This window comes from Bos javanicus, chromosome 9 (assembly GCF_032452875.1).
Source record: "Bos javanicus breed banteng chromosome 9, ARS-OSU_banteng_1.0, whole genome shotgun sequence".
In the NCBI taxonomy this organism is placed as follows: domain Eukaryota; kingdom Metazoa; phylum Chordata; class Mammalia; order Artiodactyla; family Bovidae; genus Bos; species Bos javanicus.
Window position 1 is genome coordinate 50,361,072 of NC_083876.1, and position 20,807 is coordinate 50,381,878.

At 34.8% G+C, this 20,807-nt stretch overlaps 2 protein-coding genes across 5 annotated transcripts in view; both read left to right on the forward strand.

The window, feature by feature from the left end:
* Positions 1-3,012, forward strand: part of USP45 (ubiquitin specific peptidase 45) — a 73,029-nt gene extending 70,017 nt beyond the window's left edge. For both annotated transcript variants that reach the window (XM_061427749.1, XM_061427750.1), the window contains exon 19: positions 2,932-3,012. The gene's annotated coding sequence lies outside the window, so the exon portion shown is untranslated. The remainder of the gene's footprint in view (positions 1-2,931) is intronic.
* Positions 2,932-20,607, forward strand: PNISR (PNN interacting serine and arginine rich protein). 3 transcript variants are annotated; one of them, XM_061427755.1, is made up of 12 exons: positions 2,932-3,012; positions 5,157-5,275; positions 6,923-7,111; positions 8,469-8,692; positions 10,165-10,336; positions 11,417-11,607; positions 14,009-14,146; positions 15,534-15,633; positions 16,361-16,414; positions 17,492-17,662; positions 18,935-20,021; positions 20,268-20,607. In XM_061427755.1, the coding sequence occupies exons 2-12, from the start codon at positions 5,188-5,190 to the stop codon at positions 20,296-20,298; spliced, it is 2,445 nt and encodes an 814-aa protein (XP_061283739.1). In that variant the 5' UTR covers positions 2,932-3,012; positions 5,157-5,187; the 3' UTR covers positions 20,299-20,607. The 3 variants fall into 3 exon arrangements, with proteins under 3 accessions (XP_061283739.1, XP_061283740.1, XP_061283741.1); XM_061427756.1 differs by lacking the exons at positions 14,009-14,146; positions 15,534-15,633; positions 16,361-16,414; ... (1 more) ...; positions 18,935-20,021; positions 20,268-20,607 and having other exon boundaries at positions 10,223-10,336; positions 11,417-11,506; XM_061427757.1 differs by lacking the exons at positions 8,469-8,692; positions 10,165-10,336; positions 11,417-11,607; ... (4 more) ...; positions 18,935-20,021; positions 20,268-20,607 and adding an exon at positions 7,343-7,589.
* Positions 20,608-20,807: the final 200 nt, after the last annotated feature.

Below are 20,807 nucleotides of genomic sequence, written 5' to 3' on the forward strand. Positions count from 1 at the left end.
AGGTAAGAAAATGGAATTGAGGAGAAATGGATTGGCTTGATCACCCCTCCCTGTCCCCAGTTGTAAACTTGAGTGCTATCAGAAACATCATGAGAAAGTCTTGGTGGTGATATTAACTACTACTAATTGAAGCTTTTTGTGCCCAGTTTTTATATATTTCCCACTTAATCTTCACAATAACTCTATGAGGTAGACATTTATTATGTCTACCATTTTAGAGTTGAGAAAACCAAGGATTAGAGAATAGTTAATTTCCCCATATTCACACAGCTCGTGAGTGGTGTAGATAGGCATCATCAGCTTGTGTTCTGAAGTCTAGGTGACAAGTGATAATCAGAAAACTTAAAAAGCGGAATTGAAAAAATTGGCCGTGACAACCATTAAACATGTGTAAGTAAAAGAAACTTTTTAGAGCGGTTTCCAGAAAAGTAAATGTGTGTATTGGCAATGATGATAGTCAACATGCATCACTGATATGTTAAAGTGATTTTATTATTTTCACATCTATTTGCAACCCCAGCAGACACTGCTGCTGCTGCTACTAAGTTGCTTCAGTCGTGTCTGACTCTGTGCGACCCCATAGACGGCAGCCCACCAGGCTCCCCCGTCCCTGGGATTCTCCAGGCAAGAACACTGGAGTGGGTTGCCATTTCCTTCTCCAATGCATGAAAGTGAGACGTGAAAGTGAAGTCGCTCAGTCGTGTCCGACTCTTAGCGACCCCATGGACTGCAGCCCACCAGGCTCCTCCATCCATGGGATTTTCCAGGCAGCAGTACTGAAGTGGGGTGCCAATGCCTTCTCCGCAGCAGGCACTATATAGAGCTTATTATAGTTCCTGCAATGTATGAGTTTACAACCTACCACAGAAAAATCTATGCATTAACTCTGATGTGCTGTTAGAGCTTTGTAAAACATAGCAAGCTGTGCTTAAACACCAGCCTTTTGGTTCTCATGTATGTTAAGTCAACAATTTTCTTATCATTAAGAGGGTAAACAATAAAAGTAAACACAGGGAAAGAAGAAGCTATAGACTTATTTATTCATTTGTTGTTTAGTGACTGCAGGGTAATAGGCTTTAGGACAGCAAGAAGATGTCTGGAACCTTTGGAAGGTCTATCAGCTTTAAAAAGGTATTAATGTAATGGGAAGAAGATGAAACTATTTGAAGGACAAATTGTTCTCACCTTGCTGATGTAATTTTTAAACTTAGAATTCCATGGAAGACTGAATGTATTACCTTATTTGTATCATTAAGTTCATATCAGATAGACGAGATCTTTTAAAATGTTCCTTTTTTTTTCTTGGCATATATGACAGTTGCAGCTTTCATTACAATCCCAAAGGATGACAATGCCAAAATGTTCAAACTGCCATACAGCTGCACTCATTTCACATGCTAGCAAGGTACTGCTCGTAATCCTTTAAGCTAGGCTTCAGCAATATGTGAACAGAACTTCCAGATGTACAAGCTGAATTTAGAAGAGGCAGAGGAAACAGAGATCAAATTGCCAACATCCATTGGATTGTAGAAAAAGCAAGAGAATTCCAGAAAAATACCTACTTCTGCTTCATTGACTACACTAAAGCCTTCTACTGTGTGGATCACAACAAACTGGAAAATTCTTCAAGAGATAGGAATATCAGACCACCTGACCTGTCTCCTGAGAAACCTGGAGGCAAGTCAAGAAGCAACAGTTAGAACCAGACAAGGAACAACAGACTCGTTCCAAATTGGGAAAGGAGTACGTCAAGGCTGTATCTTGGCATCCTGCTTATTTAACTTGTATGCAAAATGCATCATGTGAAATGCTGGGCTGGGTGAAGCACAAGCTGGAATCAGGATTGCCAGGAGAAATATCAACAACCTCAGATATGCAGATGAAGCCACCTTATGGCAGAAAGTGGAGAGGAACTAAAGAGCCTCTTGATGAAAGTGAAATAGTAGAGAGAAAAAACTGGCTTAAAACTCAACATTCAGAAAACGAAGAGCATGGCCTCCAGTCCCATCACTTCATGGAAAATAGATGGGAAAAAATTTGAAACTGTGACAGATTTTGCTTTCTTGGGCTCCAGAATCACTGCAGACAATGACTGTAGCCAAGCAATTGAAAGATGCTTGCTCCTTGGAAGGAAAGCTATGGCAAACTTAGTGTGTTAAAAAGCACTTTGCGGACAAAAGGCCATATAGTCAAAGCTGTGTTTTTTCCAGTAGTCATGTATGGATGTGAGAGTTGGGCCATAAAGAAGGCTGAGTGCCAAAGAATTGATGCTTTCGAGTTGTGGCACTGGAGAAGACTCTTAAGAGTCCCTTGGACAGCAAGGAGATCAAACCAGTCAATCCTAAAGGAAATCAACCCTGAATAGTCATTGGAAGGACTGATGCTGAGGCTGAAGCGCCAATCCTTTGGCCACCTGATGGAAAGAGCCGACTGGTTGGAAAAGACTCTGATGCTGGGAAAGATTGAGGGCAAAGAGGAGAAGGGGGCGACAGAGAATGAGATAATTGGATAGCATCATTGACTCAGTGTATGTGAGTTTGAGCAAAGTGTGGAAAATAGTGAAGCACAGGGAAGCCTAGCCTCCTGCAGCCCATGGGATGGAAAAGAGCCAGACACCACTTAGTGACTGAACAACAACGAATGACAGTTCCTAAATTGCTTGACATGTTTTATATTGTTAGTTGTTCAAGTAAATAAAGAAATTTTGAAAGAAAAATGTTTTAAAAGCTTTGCTTTCTCATTTTTGATGTACTGGTTTCCTTTAAATTTACAATGGTAAATCTTTTCTCATAAAATTAATGGAAGAAAAAGTTTCAGATTAATTTGGAGATGATCACACTTTTGTGTTGCATCTCTAGAATTGATTTTTATTAATTCTAATAGCTCTTTATTATTTAAGTGCAAACATTCACTTTTTTTTTTTTTTTCCAGGACATAAGTAATCTTGCTGCTATGCTTCCAAGTTGTAGTTCTGAATCATCCTAAATTTTAAACAGAAGGTGAACCTCTGAGGTTAGTCCAAATAGCAGTTGGTGTTTCTTCTGGCTGTTCCTCTATTTATTTGTTTCCTTTTAGCTCAAGTTATTTAAAGTTTTCAAGAGTGCTAATGAGTCATTAGCTTTTAAAGAACTTTAAAGGTATAGTTGGAAAAGAGGAAATTGGAAGAAAGATCAGAAAAAGAAATTTGAAATTGATACCCGGTCCAGTTATTGGCCTCAAGTGCAGTACTATTTAGTGCCTGTTTTGCCTTATTCTAATAACACCATTATAATAGAACATGTAATACAATTAGAAGACAAGTAAGTGCACTTGACTCATGAGTAAATAAGGTATAACAAAGGAATGCATCTTCCCTAATTCAGTGTTCAACTGAGAGGTCAGGATCTGCCACTGATAGAAGGATTTAACATTCTGAGAATGCAGCAAAGACTAGTTGCAAGTTCTAAAAGCCTGGATTGTAATAGCCCATTGTTGTATTTAAGTTGGTGTCTATTGCTTCCATAGTATCTGGCTTTCATACTTTTTGTGATCCTGCAATACTAAGAAATAGTTTTGTTCTTAGAATAGAGGAAAGGGTCTGAAAGGATGCATTTAGTAAACATTTATTTAATGCCTGCTATATGCTAAGGCCCTGGGGTACAAAAATGAAGAAACATCTGCCAACTATGCGTGTCATTGATTCTTGAACAGGGTTGTATATCTGAGTTGGAGAAAGTATAAAAATGACTTGTAGGCGTTTAAAACTTTTTACTGTGAAAGTTTTCAAGCTAGTTTATAGTTGACTAAACTGTCCCCATACCCATCACCTAGATTTAATAGTTATTAACATTTGTCTTTTCCCCCTACTTTTCCATCTTAACTATATATTAAGAAACCTGGTCTTAGGGGATTCCAGGTGACCTAGTGGTTAGGATTCTAGGCTACATCGGTTCAGTCCCTGGTCAGGGAACTGAGATCCCGCAAGCTGCGTGATGTGGCAAAAAAAAAAAAAAGAAACCTTGTCTTGTGGGCTATCTCTCTCACCTTGTAGATTTGTCTGATTGTTTCTTTTGATACTGTTTTGCCAATACCTTTGTCCCATTGTAATTCCTTCACACTGGAAAGTGAAAGTCGCTTAGTCGTGTCCAACTCTTTGCAACCCCAATGGACTGTACAGTCCATGGAATCTCTAGGCCAGAATACTGGAGTGGGTAGCCTTTTCCTTCTTCAGGGGATCTTCCCAACCCAGGAATTGAACCCAGGTCTTCCACATTCCAGGGTTGGGAAGATCCCCTGGAGGAGGGAAAGGCTACCCACTCCCAATATTTTGGGCTTCCCTTGTGGCTCATCTGGTAAAGAATCCGCCTGCAATGTGGGAGACCTGGGTTCGATTCCTGGGTTGGAAAGATCCCCTGGAGAAGGGAAAGGCTACCCACTCCAGTATTCTGACCTGGAGAATGCCATGGACTGCATAGGCCATGGGGTCACAAAGAGTCAGACACAACTGAATGACTTTTACTTTCGCACTGCAAGTGAGAGCCAAAAGCTCAGTTGGATTCAGGTAAACATTTTTGGTGAAAATAGTAATTATAGAGACATAATATTGTGTCTCATAAGACATTTAATAATTTGTAGGGGTGATATTTTGGTAACCTTTGAATTTTTGATTTCCCATGGACTTTTCTTCTAAGGTTGCGTGAATCAGCTGTTTTTATTAGGTTTGACAATATGACAGTTTTCTAAATCTATTCTACCTTCTGCGCCCATGATTTTCTTTCATTAACTAGAGCTATTTGATTACCCTCTTCAGTAAGTCTTGGATTATGGGAGGCTAAATAGAAAACTTTTTGTCTTATAATCTTCAAAATAATTACATTCCACAGGTTTATATGAGATTTTACATTAAATTAGAATTAGAAAAAATTGGAAAATTAGATTTTTCCCCCTTTGAGAAGTTGATTAGAGCTATGCTTTCCTCCAAACTCTTGACACCAGCATTAACATGAAATTTTCTATTCTTGCTTGCTAACCAAAAAATTCCAGTTGCTTCTGGCAACCTTTTGAGCAGAATTTTAGAGCTCTGATGACATAAATGTAAAATCATATAATAATTTCTGGTGTGTGAGCTTTTTTAACATTAACACTCATTCTCTCTTTTTTAAACTATTTTTTTGAAGACAGAAAGACAGATATATTTTAAAAGTCAGGATGTGGGATCAAGGAGGACAACCTTGGCAGCAGTGGCCTTTGAACCAACAACAATGGATGCAGTCATTCCAGCACCAGCAGGATCCAAGTAAGGAAACAAATTGAATTTTGGGGAGTGGAGTTTGGAAGTATATGGAAATGGGTGGAAGATAGGCACAAGGATTAAGGGAGGTAGAATTGAGATTGGTTTATTGGATCATTTTATGGTTGAATTTTAATTTTTTCTCTTGAATCATCTTACCTAGGATATATAGCAAGGAGTGGATTTCCCTTTGGAATATTGCTTCAAAGGGTAGAAAGTTTTGTATAGATTTTATATTTCTAAAACTGATTTAGTTCTTGTTTTCTGAAGAAAGTCTTTCTTAAATGTGTTGCTTAAATTAATCATATTTCTGCTGTTAATTCTGAGTCTTAAGATTCTATGTAGATCATAATCAACTGATGGTATACTATATAATTTTAAAACCTCTCTTTAATATGGAGTATCTCAAGCTTACATAGATGCATAAAAGGGTATAGGGATCCCCCATTTATTACTGAGTTCTACTGCTGCTACTACTGAGTTCTAACAGTGGTTAATTAATAGCCAATTTTGCTTAATTGGTATGACCCCTTCTACTGCCCTGTGTTTACTGAGTTAATGCTTTCCTATTTCTTTTTTTTTAATAGCTACATATCATTCTGTTATAGACTGTACTGTAATAAATCCACTTTTAGATGATTGATTGTCTGACTTGACTTTTTGAAGACATTGCCCTAATTTTGTACACATACCATTATTACTTGTCCAATTATTTTCTTAGGAAAAAAAGCTAAGAAATAGGTTTGATAGCTCACAGTTGTGCATTTAAAGTTTTAGATATACATTACCAAGTTTAACTTCACCTTCGTCAAAATGTATGAGAATATTTAATCTCAGCTAAACTGAGATGTAAAAACCTGTGTCTTAGTCTACATTGTTTACTTTATTAATACTGTTAGATCTTAAAATGTTAGCTATAGTTTTTTTTATGATTTTTAAACCTTTTATTATGAAATTATAAATTTATAGGAAGTTGCAAAGGGATTACAGGGAATCTCATGTAATCTTTATCTTGTTTCCTTGAGTGGTTACATTTTACATGTTTATGTTATAACACGAAAACCAGGAAATGGACATGGGTAGTACCGCATGTATGTACAGTTCCAGTCACTTTAATCACATGAGTAAAAGCTATAGATTTTTGATGGAGATAGAGGAAACAATGAATTTTGAATAAAAATAAGAAGTTGTTGAGATATATTTTGACTAGAGAAAGGAGTTAAAGATGCTAAACAAACGTGACTGAGAAGGAACAGAAATAGCTAGCTATACTCACCTGAGGTGTATAGGATCCAGTGTAGACCTGAATGGGACCTGTCTGAGAAAGAGTGAGTTTAATCATTTGTTCTTATAGTGATTTTTTAAAAAGAGTAAGAGTTTTTAAAAATTCAATGAACCTAAGGTACAGGGAATACATTTTCTTATGAGTAATACTAGAAATTGGTTATTTTGTAAAGTCCTTTTCTGAATGTCTTAAGTCATTTATTTTGTAACCTGCATATGCATTATTTTTAAGCATTTTTTCCACTATAACATTCTATAATATTTAAAATCTCTAGTAAGGATTAACTGAAATGCTTGTTTTACATAGACGCACATTCTTTTAGCTCCTACATTCTGAATGTTAAATTCTGCTATGTTAAATTTTGTTAGGCCAGATTGACTGGGCTGCATTGGCTCAAGCTTGGATTGCCCAAAGAGAAGCTTCAGGACAGCAAAGCATGGTAGAACAACCACCAGGAATGATGCCAAATGGACAGGATATGTCTACAATGGAGTCTGGTCCAAATAATCATGGGAATTTCCAAGGGGATTCAAACTTTAACAGAATGTGGCAACCAGGTTTGTTGTTTATGTTTTCCAAATTTTAGGACTCAATTTTAAAATAAAATGAGGATTAAAATTAAACTTTAATTTGCTTAGTTTTATGACTTCTTGAAATTAATGCTTCTTGAAGACTAGGCAGTTTCAGTTAGATTTGACCTTGAAATTTTATGGTTAAAATTATTCTGTACTCATTCTCCTAGCATTGTGGCACTCAGTTTGATTCTTTTCTTGGTTCTTCATTCCTAGGCTGACAGGGGCTGGGAACACTGGAAACCTCACTTGGCATCTAGGGAAGAGAGCATTCTATGTCTCTCTGTTGCAACCTCTGGCCTTTCAGCAGCAGCACTGGCAGAGCAAAACATGTCTAGTCTCTAATTAAAGAAAAATTGTGTCATTTTGTGACAGATTAGTCTGTCAAATATACTCTGCCCCTACCATCTGCTCATTTTTCTCTTCCCTTTTTTTCAGATAGTAAAGATCTTCCATAAGTTTTTATCTGTATATTTTTTTTGTTTGTTTGCTTTTTTTACTTTATAGTGTGATTTAGGTTCCTTGATGCTAGTTCACTTCTGACTTGTGTTATTTTTAACAGTCACTTCAAATTATTTATAGACAAATCTTACATTTGAGTATGCTAACAGTGAAGTCATAGCTCCATTTTCTTACTAATACTTATTGTTTCTCAGTGTGAGAATGGAAAACTCAAGAAGTAATCCTCTGATATCACTTTAAAAATAATAATGAATATTCTAATCTTTAATATTGAGAGAGAGTTCATTTCTAGTTTTCTTGAGTGTGTGCCAAATTTTCTCACATTTGAAAATGTTTTGGTTCCTAAGTTTATTGATGATTGATCTTGGCATCCTCATTCCCCAACTTTACTGTGCTGGCTTTGTGTCCCAGGCAAGTGATTTAAAACCTCTATGTGCCTCAGTTTCCCCTCCTGAAATTGGCAAAAATAGTACCTGATTTCTCCCTACCTCACAGGGATGTTGTGAGGATAAATGTGTTCATGGAAGAAAGAAATTATATAAAAATCTGAAGGTATTATTTTTATGGTATTGTTACTGAACACAAATAGAAAAATTGAACAAAAATTTGCTTTGGATTTTGTTATGTTCATTAAAAGTAATTTGGGGTATTTGGTTTCCATTTGTTTAGAATATAAATTAGAGTAGTAGTTAGCACGTTTGAATTATTTATTAGATTCATTGCTTATTTTTAAGATATACAAAAGGAATTTGACCAAGAAGTCATAGATTTTTTAATCTGTTTCTTTACTGAAAAATCTAGCTTTCTTGAGATCTTAAAAATTTGTGTTGATTTTGTTATAACCCCCTGTTGAATGTTTTTATGCCTGAATCCTAAATAGAATGGGGAATGCATCAGCAGCCCCCACACCCCCCTCCAGATCAGCCATGGATGCCACCAACACCAGGCCCAATGGACATTGTTCCTCCTTCCGAAGACAGCAACAGTCAGGACAGTGGGGAATTTGCCCCTGACAACAGGCATATATTTAACCAGAACAATCACAACTTTGGTGGACCACCCGATAATTTTGCAGTGGGGCCAGTGAACCAGTTTGACTATCAGGTGAAAGATATTTTGTTGCTTTAATATTGTAGATGTGCACGTAATCCATTCTTTGGAAGTGTCTCATCAAGAGTATCTAAGATATGCGTTTCACTTTTCAGTCTTGTACAGATAAGCACGTATGTGTCAAAAAAGTTACGAGTTTTTGAGTATTAAAATCATTAGGTTTTTGTTTTCTGGTTTTTGATTTGCTTAGGAAAATGGTATAAAGGACTGTTAGGGAAAAAATTGGATAAAATGAGAAATGTGTAAGTGTAATAGCTATATGATGTTTTGTTTTCTAATTTATAATTTCAAGATGGTACCTTTAAATATTAAATAAAGTTTAGAAAATGCACAGTAGTTGAATATATTATTTATCAAAAGTAGATTATGGTTAAGACATGAATAAAATACATGAAGAACATAGATCATCTTCCTAAATGCAATTCCTTCTGCTGTGTAGAGTAAGACTTTTTCTAGTGTTGTCATTTTTTTTTCCCATTCTAACATGACATGTTAATGGAATTGTACATACTTCCTTTGTAGCATCTGATTCATTCCTAGGGACATAGAACTCTATGGGGAATAGTGTCATGTGGGGTTTTATTTTCTCTAATCACTTTGCCAGAGTCTACCCTAAATTATAGTGCTAGGTGTTATTGTGAAATAATTGATTGCCATTTGTTATCTTTAAGCTATCATTTAAAATTTTGGAAAAAAACCCATATGTTGTTTCACGAATTATATGGATAATGGGCATAAACGTGAACAACATTAACCTTGAGACAGTACTCCCTTATTCGTACATACTTAGATACCTTTTGTATAAGAATATTTGATATACAGATATGACAGCTTTTGTTTGTTTTGAAAAAATGTAGTCATGGGGAGCTTCTCCTCACACAGCATTTGCTCATAGATCCCCATGCTAACAAGATAAAAAGCTCTGTTGGCATCTGGCTTAGAAAAGCCTCTGAAAATGGCAAAATTGCAACAACAAAAAAATTAATAGAATGATTCAGTAGCTTTTATCTTTGATTAAAATAGTTATTTCTTGCAAAATTATAGAAATAACAAGTTCATAATTAGGAAGTTGTAGTTGATATAAATTTTTTTTCCTGTAATTTTCTAGTTACAGAAAAATTGACATTTATTTGATTTCTTGGTAGTGGAAGTAGTAGTTGATAAATGGATTCAGAATGAAAAAGCTCATATTAATTTATATCCTTTTCTATACTTCTTGAATGTAGTATATTAAAAGCTGGATTTTATATGGCTCTTTGATTTACATAGGCAGAAAATCTTTATCTTTCTTAAGAAAAGTAAGCCTAGGTTCTTAGGGCTACAGAAATATCGGTGGATATTAGAACCATGGAAATCTTGGATTTGCTGCACACATGGATTTCTACTGTCCCAGTTCATAACACACGTGTGTCCCAGAGAGTATATTGTATTAATGTGAAGAAAAATAAACTGCAATACTCTTTCAGCATGGGGCTGCTTTTGGTCCACCGCAAGGTGGATTTCATCCTCCTTATTGGCAACCAGGACCTCCAGGACCTCCGGCGCCTCCCCAGAATCGAAGAGAAAGACCATCGTCATTCAGGGATCGGCAGCGTTCACCTATTGCACTTCCTGTGAAGCAGGAGCCGCCACAAATTGGTAGCTATTTAAGTTTAGGGAACCACAATTGGCATGATTTCTTGATGATGTAAAAAGGATGCTTGTTTTCTTAAATTGTTCTAATACTCTTATATGTTAGGAATTGATACTTTAAAGTCCTATCATTTTATAGTCATAAATCTTAAAATTATAAAAAGGATACTAACTAAAATACTTAGTTTTCAATAATTTTCTTTAAATCTTTTGTTATAAAATTTAAATTTATCATAAGCATAACATGTTGATATTTCTTTGATGTTGATAGATACATTTTGCCAATATATGATCAGTTCCCCCTTTTAAAACCTATTCATTCTCTCTTTATGGACTCTTTCCACTCTCAGTTCATTGGATATACTGCTGTCAGATTGATTTCTTTGATTTATTTCATTCACTTTCCATAGTATTTTGGCAAAACTTAAATAACATAATAGAACTATTTTATGCCATCAGGAAGTTACATATATATGTTCCTTTTTATCTGGAAATCCGAATCCAGCACTTAATGGACATTTAAGTCTTTGTTTTTTTAATCACAAAGTAGACATTTTATTAATAGAAAGATTCTGACTTTTTTAACTTAAGGAATAATACTCAAATGAATTCTTAAAGTGAAGGCTTATGGTTTTGTAGTTCTTTCAATATTTTAGGAAACCGCATAGTGTAACAGTTGGCTCTGAATTAGCCCACATCACTACTTACTGTCTTTATAAACTGGAACACAACACTTAATCTCTTTGAGCATCAGTTGCATCACTTAAAAAAGATGAAGTGCTCTTGTAGGGCTTTTGTAGTACGTGAAATGATGGACTCTCCCCGTGCCCTGGCACATTATAAGTGTTAAAGCCATATTTACTTTTGCTATTAAAAGTGATGATTTTAAAGAAAAGCATAACGTTTAGTGAATTGTTTTTATTACCACTGCCTTGCTAAAGAATGATAGTATTTTCCACGAGCACTTAAAGGGCACCAACATGTTTTTTTTTAACCTACAAGGATTATAGAAATTTAAGAATAAAGAACTCATGCATTTATGATTTTTACTTAACTGACACGAATATTTTGTCCCATGTGAAACAGATGCAGTAAAACGCAGGACTCTTCCAGCTTGGATTCGAGAAGGTCTTGAAAAAATGGAACGTGAAAAGCAGAAGAAGTTGGAGAAAGAAAGAATGGAGCAACAACGTTCACAATTGTCCAAAAAAGAAAAGAAGGCCACAGATGATGCTGAAGGAGGAGATGGCCCTCGTTTACCTCAGAGAAGTAAATTTGTAAGTAGACATTCTTGATCTGAAACTCCTTGTGACATCTATGTGAAAAAGTTAACTGACTATCTGACTTAATTCATTTGGTATGATAATCTCTAGGTCCATCCATGTTACTGTAAATGGCATTATTTCATTCCTTTTTATAGCTGAGTAATATTCCTTTGTATGTATATATGTATATACACACACATACCACATCTTTATCCATTCGTCTGTCAATGGACCTTTAGGTTGCTTCCACATCTTGGGTATTGTAGATGGTTTCCACAGTGGCTGCACCAGTTTACCATTTACAAATACCATATATCATTTGTATGTGGAAATGATATATGAAATAAAAGAATACGTATGGAGAATTTTAAAAGATACAAATGAACGTACTTATAAAACAGAATAGACTCACAGACATAGAAAACAAACTTATGTTTACCAAAGGGAAAAGATAGAGGGAGGGATAAATTGGGAATTTGGGATTAACAGATGTACACTATTATATATAAAATTAAAAAACAAAGACCTATTGTGTAGCACAGAAACTGTGTTCAGTATCAGTAACCTATAATGGAAAAGAATCTGAAAAAAAAAATGTCTACTAAAGCACTTGCTGTATACCTGAAACATTGTAAATCAAATATATTTCAATTTTAAAAAGTTTATCAAAATAAATAGGTACTAATTTAGTCTTTGAAAAAGTACTGGAGTAGTATCCTTGAGATTAACTTTCAGTTAAGTATATTGGACTTTATTTTTATATATGTGTTACTGAGATAGTAAGGAGAAAAGAGGGCAGCAAATATATAAAATGTTTCATTTCAGAGAGAAATTACTCAGATGCTAGATAACGGGTTTTATCTCGACAAACGAATCTCTGTTCCTTTATTGTAGTACAGTGAACTCCCCAGTGATGGCCTATAAAACAGCTATACTTACACTCGAGGATATAATAACGTAGTTTTTGATACTGAAAGTTTCAGGTACTGAAAGTAACATAAGCTTTTAACTCTTTAAATCTCTATCAGTTAGATGGCATGAATGGCTTGAGAATTTTTTTGTCTTTAGCAGCAGTATGCTTCTAGCTAGTATGACAGCCACAGCAGTGGCCAGTGTGCAATTCAGGAAATAATTCTTCCTCCCAAGGCCATTTTTTTCCTTCAGAAGTAAGTTTCAAGGACAGCCAATTAACTGTTGGCTCAGCTGGTAAAAAATCCACCTGCAATGTGGGAGACCTGGGTTTGATCCCTGGGTTGGGAAGATCGCCTAGAGAAGGGAAAGACTACCCACTCCAGTGTTCTGGCCTAGAGAATTCCATGGACTGTTATAGTCCTTGGGGTCGCAAAGAGTCGGACATGACTGACCGACTTTCACTTCACTTCAAGCAGGTACTGGCTTTGCTTCAATTCCATGAGTGCCATAAGCTACTTTTTTTTTTTTTTTAACAAAATAACAATACCAAAGATGTGATTTTGTTCTGGGTGTTATGCAGATAAGAAACAACAGGCTGCCACTTTTAAATTTTATCTTTAAAAAGATAAAAAATTTTTTAAATCTCTACATTAAATAGTAGATTTCCCAGTTTGATTTTTTTTTTTAAGTGTCCCCCCCCAAAAAAAAATCTCAAAACTGGAGATTGTCCTCCCTTTTCTCCCAGATGCTTTGGACTTGTTTTTACGTGTAGTCTTCCTTTGGTTCGAATAGTCTTTCCATAGTATTTTTTAGGTGATCACCTTGGCTTTTACTTAGTACGGTTGCTAAGAGTGACTATGGAGTATTTCTTTGCCTAAAGAAGAATCTACCTTTTAAGGTGTGCCATCTGAATACTGAAAACCTAACGCTATACAGAGGCAAAACTGGTATTTCTTCTATCTGAAGTAAGCCTCATTTCTTGCTTATCTGTCCATTTTGTAGCTAAAAAAAAAAAAAAGCAAATTTCAGTAACCAGTTTAGATCTGGAAACTGACTTTAGTTTTTTTTTTTTTTTTAAGTCAAATGATTTTAGGTAAAAAGCTTAAATTTACAGCTATGAAAGTTATACTGAGTATATGAGTGTGGCCCATTTATCCAAAATTCTACATACCACTCATCTCAGGACCATTAATATAATGTATATTAATTAAATCAATCTCTGGGCATGATGTGCTTCTAGTTATTTATCTTAGGAAAACTTAACTAAGGGAAAAAATTGAAATTGATTCTCAAAAGCCATCTTGTAATCTTGTATTTCCTCTCTTTAAATTACCAAATGAGATCTGTAGCACAAAAGTGTTAATTTAGAGAGAAATTTCATTTTTCTGTATCTGTTTCATAGACTTTAATTTGGGGTTTTAAAATAGAATATTTAAGATAATTATTTTATGACATAAACATGAATTTGGGTGGCCCAAAAAGTGCTGTTACTTTTTTTTAGGATAGTGATGAGGAAGATGAAGACACTGAAAACGTTGAGGCTGCAAGCAGTGGAAAAGTCACCAGAAGTCCATCTCCAGTTCCTCAAGAAGAGCAAAGTGAACCAGAGATGACTGAAGAAGAGAAAGAGTATCAAATGGTAGAATGTTAAATTTCTTCCCTTTACCATGTACAGGCTTAAAAAATTTTTATTTGAGATATAATGACATTCAGCATTATGTTATAGGATTTATCTTGTTAATAATTCAAAAAAATTTTTTGGTTGGCTATCTTAAACTTGAGAACTTGTAAAACAATTATAAGATGTATATTTGCTAGGTACTAGTGTCTGCAAAATCCAAGTAACTCATAATATATGAAATCACAGCTTATAAAGCAGTTATTAAGCACATTTTCTAATATCGACAGCTTGATTAAATAGTGTTCTATTAATACTACATGAGACCCAAGAGAACATTTCCCTGGTGGCTCAGATGGTAATGAATTTGTCTGCAATGTAGGAGACCTAGGTTCGGTCCTTGGGTTGAGAAGATCACCTGGAGGGGAGGGCATGGCAACCTACTCCAGTATTCTTGCCTGGAAAATCCCCATGGATAGAGGAGTCTGGTGGACTACAGTCCATGGATGGGGTCACAGAGAGTCAGACATGACTGAGTGACTAAGCACAACATTATTTTCTAAAGTGTGTTTTTTTGTATACTGTAGAAGATTAAAAGAATGTATAGAAAAATTCAGGAAGCTCTAGGTTTAACACAGTTAAAGATGTTTCATTGAAAGATTTCACAGCCTTCAGTGTCTATAATGTGTACTGTACATTTCTGAGATTGGGTATATAATATGCTGTGTTTCTCATGTTGGTTGGTCAGTGATCTTTGGAATGTCCTTAGGTGATGCTGATTCGATGTACTCTTATTTTAGTAGATGAGTAATCTGGATCCCAGAGAGGTCCACATTTGAAACAGCTGTGGGTAGCCAAACAAGTGCTAGAATGCAGCTCTTACTTCAAGTCTATTGTATGCTATACGATGGTAATAAAGAAAAAAAGGATTTCATTTCACAAAATGCAGTAATTGCCGTTTCCTTATTTTCCTTGTTTTTTCCCCTTAGATTTTACTTTGAGCTGAGGGTTAATGTAAATTCCAAAGTGACATAAGAAACTAGTATTTTGGTGCTTACTAATAATATTATTAAGTGAAAGGATATTCCTCTCAATTTAAAACACTTCTGGAAACTTTTATTAATAGGGACTTAAAAAAAAATGTTTGTCTCCAGAATTAGACTTCAGTGTTTCTGCTTTACAGATAAATTCTTATATATATTTTAATCCATATGATTTAAAATGTTTTTAAAGTTCTGATAATTTACAATAATTTTCAAGATACTCTGTTCCTTAGAATAGCTAATCTGATCTTTAAAAATGTTTTATAAAATGGCTTTGCCTTTTAATTTTTTTGAAAATTTCAAACTGTGTTAGTAACTGTAATAATTAGGAATAAAAAACAAACGTATAAAATATCCTTCCTTAGATGTTGCTGACAAAAATGCTTCTGACTGAAATTCTACTAGATGTCACAGATGAAGAAATTTATTACATAGCCAAAGATGCACACCGGAAAGCAACGAAAGGTATATTGTGGGTGTTCTTGGTTTTCTTTTTCTGGGGCTCTTTGGTTTTGGTGGCTACTCTGGACTTTTTTGTTGTCCTTGTTGAATTACTAGCAGATTATGGATCCTCTTGCATGTTCTAACTCTTTGGGAAATATTAGATTTGTAGACACCATATTAAAACTATACATATATTTTTGTTTTATCCAGCCTACCTAAGCACAAATTAGCAATTTTGCTATTGTTCTATAACATGTACTGTGGAAAATTCTTGATGTTCAATTTTACCCGATTTTTTTTTTTTTACTATATAGATACCATGGTATTAGGTGTATGATTTCTAATGCATTTAGTTTGACTACTGAATTATGAACCTTCAGAATTTTCACAGTTACCACTTGTAATTCTTACAGAAGCAAGTAATATGTCCCACCCCCCCATAATTTTAGTAACACTTAAAAGGTATATTGAAAGAATATTTTAGTTATGGTCCATACCTCAAAAATAAAAATACCGGTGTATTGGTCAACATTTTCCCTCATTATCAACCAGTTTCAGCTCACATCAGAGTTATAGTTTCAAGGCCAGACATACTACTGGTTTAAAATGAATGTTATGTTTTTAATGTTTCTTCTCTCCCCAAAAAGCAGCAATAGTAGTAGATTTAACAATACCGTAGACTCTCATGACTATGAAATCGTGGCTATTTGTGTTAACATGTTGTTCCTGTTGTTGATGTGATACAAAGCTCCTGCAAAACAGCTGGCACAGTCCAGTGCACTGGCTTCCCTCACTGGACTCGGTAAGTATTCTCCTTACTTGTGAGAGGGCCTTAAAGGGAAAATCACACTTACCTTGTCTCTCTACATGTTCTGTTTAGAAACTGTACTGGGCCTACTCAGTGTATAAAATTTAGGTCTTAGGGTTATATCAGTCTCTAGAAGGTTTGCTTTTTTTTTTTTTTTTAAACTAAAGCATTCACAGTGAGATTATTACAAATGTGGTGACTAATTCATAGTTTATTAGTACAAGTTGTAATAGTACATAATTTAGCCATGATAGCATTTAAGCTCACTTTCATAATTATTGAATACGTGCCTTAGGGAAGAACCTATCCATAAATGCTTTTAAGGACCTTTATTTAGATTGTATTGTAGCAAGTCAAGTTTTACCATAGAGGAAAGGGTTTATCTTAGAGCGTGATAGTAGTGATGTTCATAATTTGCCATTTGCATGATACAGTATCAAGTGTATAAAAGCTTGAACTTGCCTTTTCCGAATCTGCATTTCAAATTAATATTTGTGAGGATCAGCAGAAATGGGTGAAACCAAATGCCCATATGATTTTGTTATGACTACTGTCTAGGTCACTTCAGGGTGGGGAGCAGTTACATAGCACCTTGCCATTTCTGTACCATTGAGAATTACAGTATTCTAATATTGTTAGGAAAAAAATATTTAGCGTCCCTTGGATTTTTGAACTTTGAACAATGAAAGAGTTAATTTTAGAAATATTTTCAGGATCATCATAAATTTGTGTAAGGTAGTTTGAATTGATTATGCTTTAGTTAGGCTTTGTTACTGCCCTATTAAATAGTTTTGTTGGTTAGCAGGGACAATAAGACAGTCATTTTCAAGATTCCCTATGGTGAGCAATATATGAAATATTCTTGAAAGAATAAGATATTAAGTATCAGTTTTCTTGAGGATTCTGTATACTCCTTAAGCATTGTAATTTATACTCCTCCCCACCCCGAATAAGCATATTCTTCCAAGAAAAGGCAATGAAAAAAGAAATGAGCTTTCTTCTCGGACCTTAAAAAGTTTTTAGTGCATAGAATAATGTTTACATGTGATAGACTGGGCTTTATGCACACAGGTGGACTGGGTGGTTATGGATCAGGAGACAGTGAAGATGAGAGGAGCAACCGAGGTTCTGAATCATCTGACACTGATGATGAGGAATTACGGCATCGAATCCGGCAAAAACAGGAAGCTTTTTGGAGAAAAGAAAAAGAACAGCAGCTGTTACATGATAAACAGATGGAAGGTATATCTTTTAGACTCACTTAGTGTTTGTACAGTTCAGTTTGTATTTCTTTTTATTATTTTTTAATGAACCTAAAAATAACAGGATAGAATCAAAGCTAGATTATAAATACTATATGATGTAATTGAAACTAAGGTTTTTGACTCATTTTCAATTTTTATCAAACTTAAAAGTCAAAATTAATTATATTATTCAAAGTATGTAGTTTATAAAAATTAAACTTTTTTTGTTTTGGGAGACATTAATTCTATTGACTGTAAGTTAAACTATTTGGTGTCTTTTTATTTCTCATTGAAGTTCCTAAAATGAAAAGACTTTTGAAAGGAATACATTATAAACTATTGAAGAGTAATTTGTAGCTAACATATTTAAGGACAGTAGAGGACTTTTTAGAATTTAGTTGAGCTTCCCTGGTGGCTCAGAGGGTCTGCCTGCAATGTGGGAGACCCAGGTTCAATCCCCAGGTCAGGATGATCCCCTGGAGAAGGAAACGGCAACCCACTCCAGTATTCTTGTCTGGAAAATTTCACGGACAGAGGAGCCTGGTAAGCTACAGTCCATGGAATCGCAAAGAGTCACACACATCTCAGCAACTTCACTGTAGAATTTAATTATGTAAAATGTTATTCATGTGTACAGCTCTTAGTTTATATAATGATACTAGGAATAGTGAAAGAATATTTACATAGACTTTATTGTTTGAAAAATCTTACTGGACAATTTCAGAAGTAATTATTGAGCTAACAACCAAAAATTTCCTATAAATTACTAATTACCTTCAGGTTGCTTTACTGTGTAAGAGGGAAATGTTTTCTTACCTGCTTTACTGTACCTCTGCACTTTGGTGCTCCATTGTTGTACTGTCCAGACAGGTAACTAACTGCATGTAGCTACTGAGCATTTCAGATGGAGCCAGCTTAAACTGAAATGTGCTGTAGGTATAAAATACACACTAGACTTCAAAGACTTTACAATACACAAAAAAAGAGCAGAATATTTCGATTTTCTTTTTAACTCATTGGATGTTGAAATGATATTTTTTATATATTGGGTTAATAAAATATGAAGATTAATTTCAAACCTGTTTCTTTTTAGTAGCTGTTAAAAAACTGTTTAGTAGCTGTTAAAAAACCCTGAATTGCTTACTGCATTTTATTTCTGTTGAACAGTGCTGCTCTATTTTTATAGTCTTATGGCTTGGAATTTGCTAGTATGGAAGTTTTTTCATTGTATGTTTGCCTGTCTTACTATTTTTGTCTTTTTCTGTTTCAGAAGAAAAGCAACAATCAGAAAGGGTTACAAAAGAGATGAATGAATTTATCCATAAAGAGCAAAATAGTTTATCACTACTAGAAGCAAGAGAAGCAGATGGTGATGTGGTTAATGAAAAGAAAAGAACTTCAAATGAAACTACGTCAGTTTTAGAACCAAAAAGAGAACATAAAGAAAAAGAGAAACAAGGAAGGAGTAGATCAGGAAGTTCTAGTAGTGGTAGTTCCAGTAGCAATAGCCGAAGTAGTAGTACTAGTAGTTCTGTCTCTAGCTCTTCATACAGTTCTAGCTCAGGTAGTAGTCGCACTTCTTCCCGATCTTCTTCTCCTAAAAGAAAAAAGAGACATAGTAGGAGTAGATCTCCAACAATTAAGGCTAGGCGTAGTAGGAGTAGAAGTTACTCTCGAAGAATTAAAATAGAGAGCAATAGGGCTAGAGTGAAGATTAGAGATAGGAGGAGATCTAACAGAAATAGCATTGAAAGGGAAAGACGACGAAATCGAAGTCCTTCCCGAGAGAGACGTAGAAGTAGAAGTCGCTCAAGGGATAGGCGAACCAATCGGTCCAGTCGTAGTAGGAGTCGAGATAGACGTAAAATTGATGATCAACGTGGAAGTCTTAGTGGAAGCAGTCATAAGCATAAAGGTGAGGTTAAAGAACAAGAGAGGAGAAAGGAGAGGAGTCGAAGTATAGATAAAGATAGAAAAAAGAAAGACAAAGAAAGGGAACGTGAACAGGATAAAAGAAAAGAGAAACAAAAAAGGGAAGAAAAAGACTTTAAGTTCAGTAGTCAGGATGATAGGTTAAAAAGGAAACGAGAAAGTGAAAGAACGTTCTCTAGGAGTGGTTCTATATCTGTTAAAATCATAAGACATGATTCTAGACAGGATAGTAAGAAAAGCACTACCAAAGATAGTAAAAAACATTCAGGCTCTGATTCTAGTGGAAGGAGCAGTTCTGAATCTCCAGGAAGTAGCAAAGAAAAGAAGGTTAAGAAGCCTAAACATAGTCGATCGCGATCCATGGAGAAATCTCAAAGGTCTGGTAAGAAGGCAAGCCGCAAACACAAGTCTAAGTCCCGATCAAGGTAGTATACTTTTTAAAGTATTTTGTCTGATTAAAAAAAAAAAAAATTTGACTGAATTTATTCAAAGTTGAAAGTGTCCTTTCTCTCTCTCTCTTTAATAAACTCAGTTTGGTACTTGATAAATGATCATAATCATAAGTAATTTTAGAAATCCTATATAATAATATTTATTTGAAAATTGCAGATTCTTTAGTATAAAATACATTTTTATTTTTAAATTTTATCTTTTCCCTTTCTTTTTTTCAGATCAACAACCCCTCCCCGTCGTAAACGCTGAGGAATGATGTGGCAACAATGCCATGATGTTTAAAAAATTCCATGAGTTTTAAGGGCTTGTCTCATTATAGAGGCATATTGTGGCTGTGTAGGTGAAACCAGAATTTTTTTTTTTAATCTGTAAATAGGTGTACTTTTTTCAAATGCTGCTCCAAGTTACTTAATAGGATTTCTTTCTATTACATTTTTTTCAAAACATAGTGCATAATAAGACTATAAACATGCCATTCTCTTTCAGCTGTAATGTTCTTAAAATTATTCTTGAATGTACTGTGATGTCAATAAAGCTCTTTAGTTCATTTTTGTTAAACTCTTGCACCTTAATTTTATGATTTTAGTCTAAGGAACGTACTTTTATAAAAAGGCAGCTGGAATTTTGTATAACAGGTTTTAAAGGTACTTCCTCTCATCTCCCCCAAAGAAAATGGTTTTAACTTAATAGTTTGTCAAAGTTTGTAAATTGTACCCGTGGATTTTTTGTCAGATTCCAACTATAAAGATGTAGAAGAG

What these genes read in the sequence shown, in the direction of transcription:
- PNISR (XM_061427755.1), top strand. Translation starts at nt 5,188, where the DNA reads ATGTGGGATCAAGGAGGACAACCTTGGCAGCAGTGGCCTTTGAACCAA. An exon ending in TAACAGAATGTGGCAACCAG is followed by an intron (nt 7,112 to 8,468) that starts GTTTGTTGTTTA and finishes AATCCTAAATAG; the next exon opens with AATGGGGAATGCATCAGCAG. An exon ending in AAGTCTAAGTCCCGATCAAG is followed by an intron (nt 20,022 to 20,267) that starts GTAGTATACTTT and finishes TCTTTTTTTCAG; the next exon opens with ATCAACAACCCCTCCCCGTC.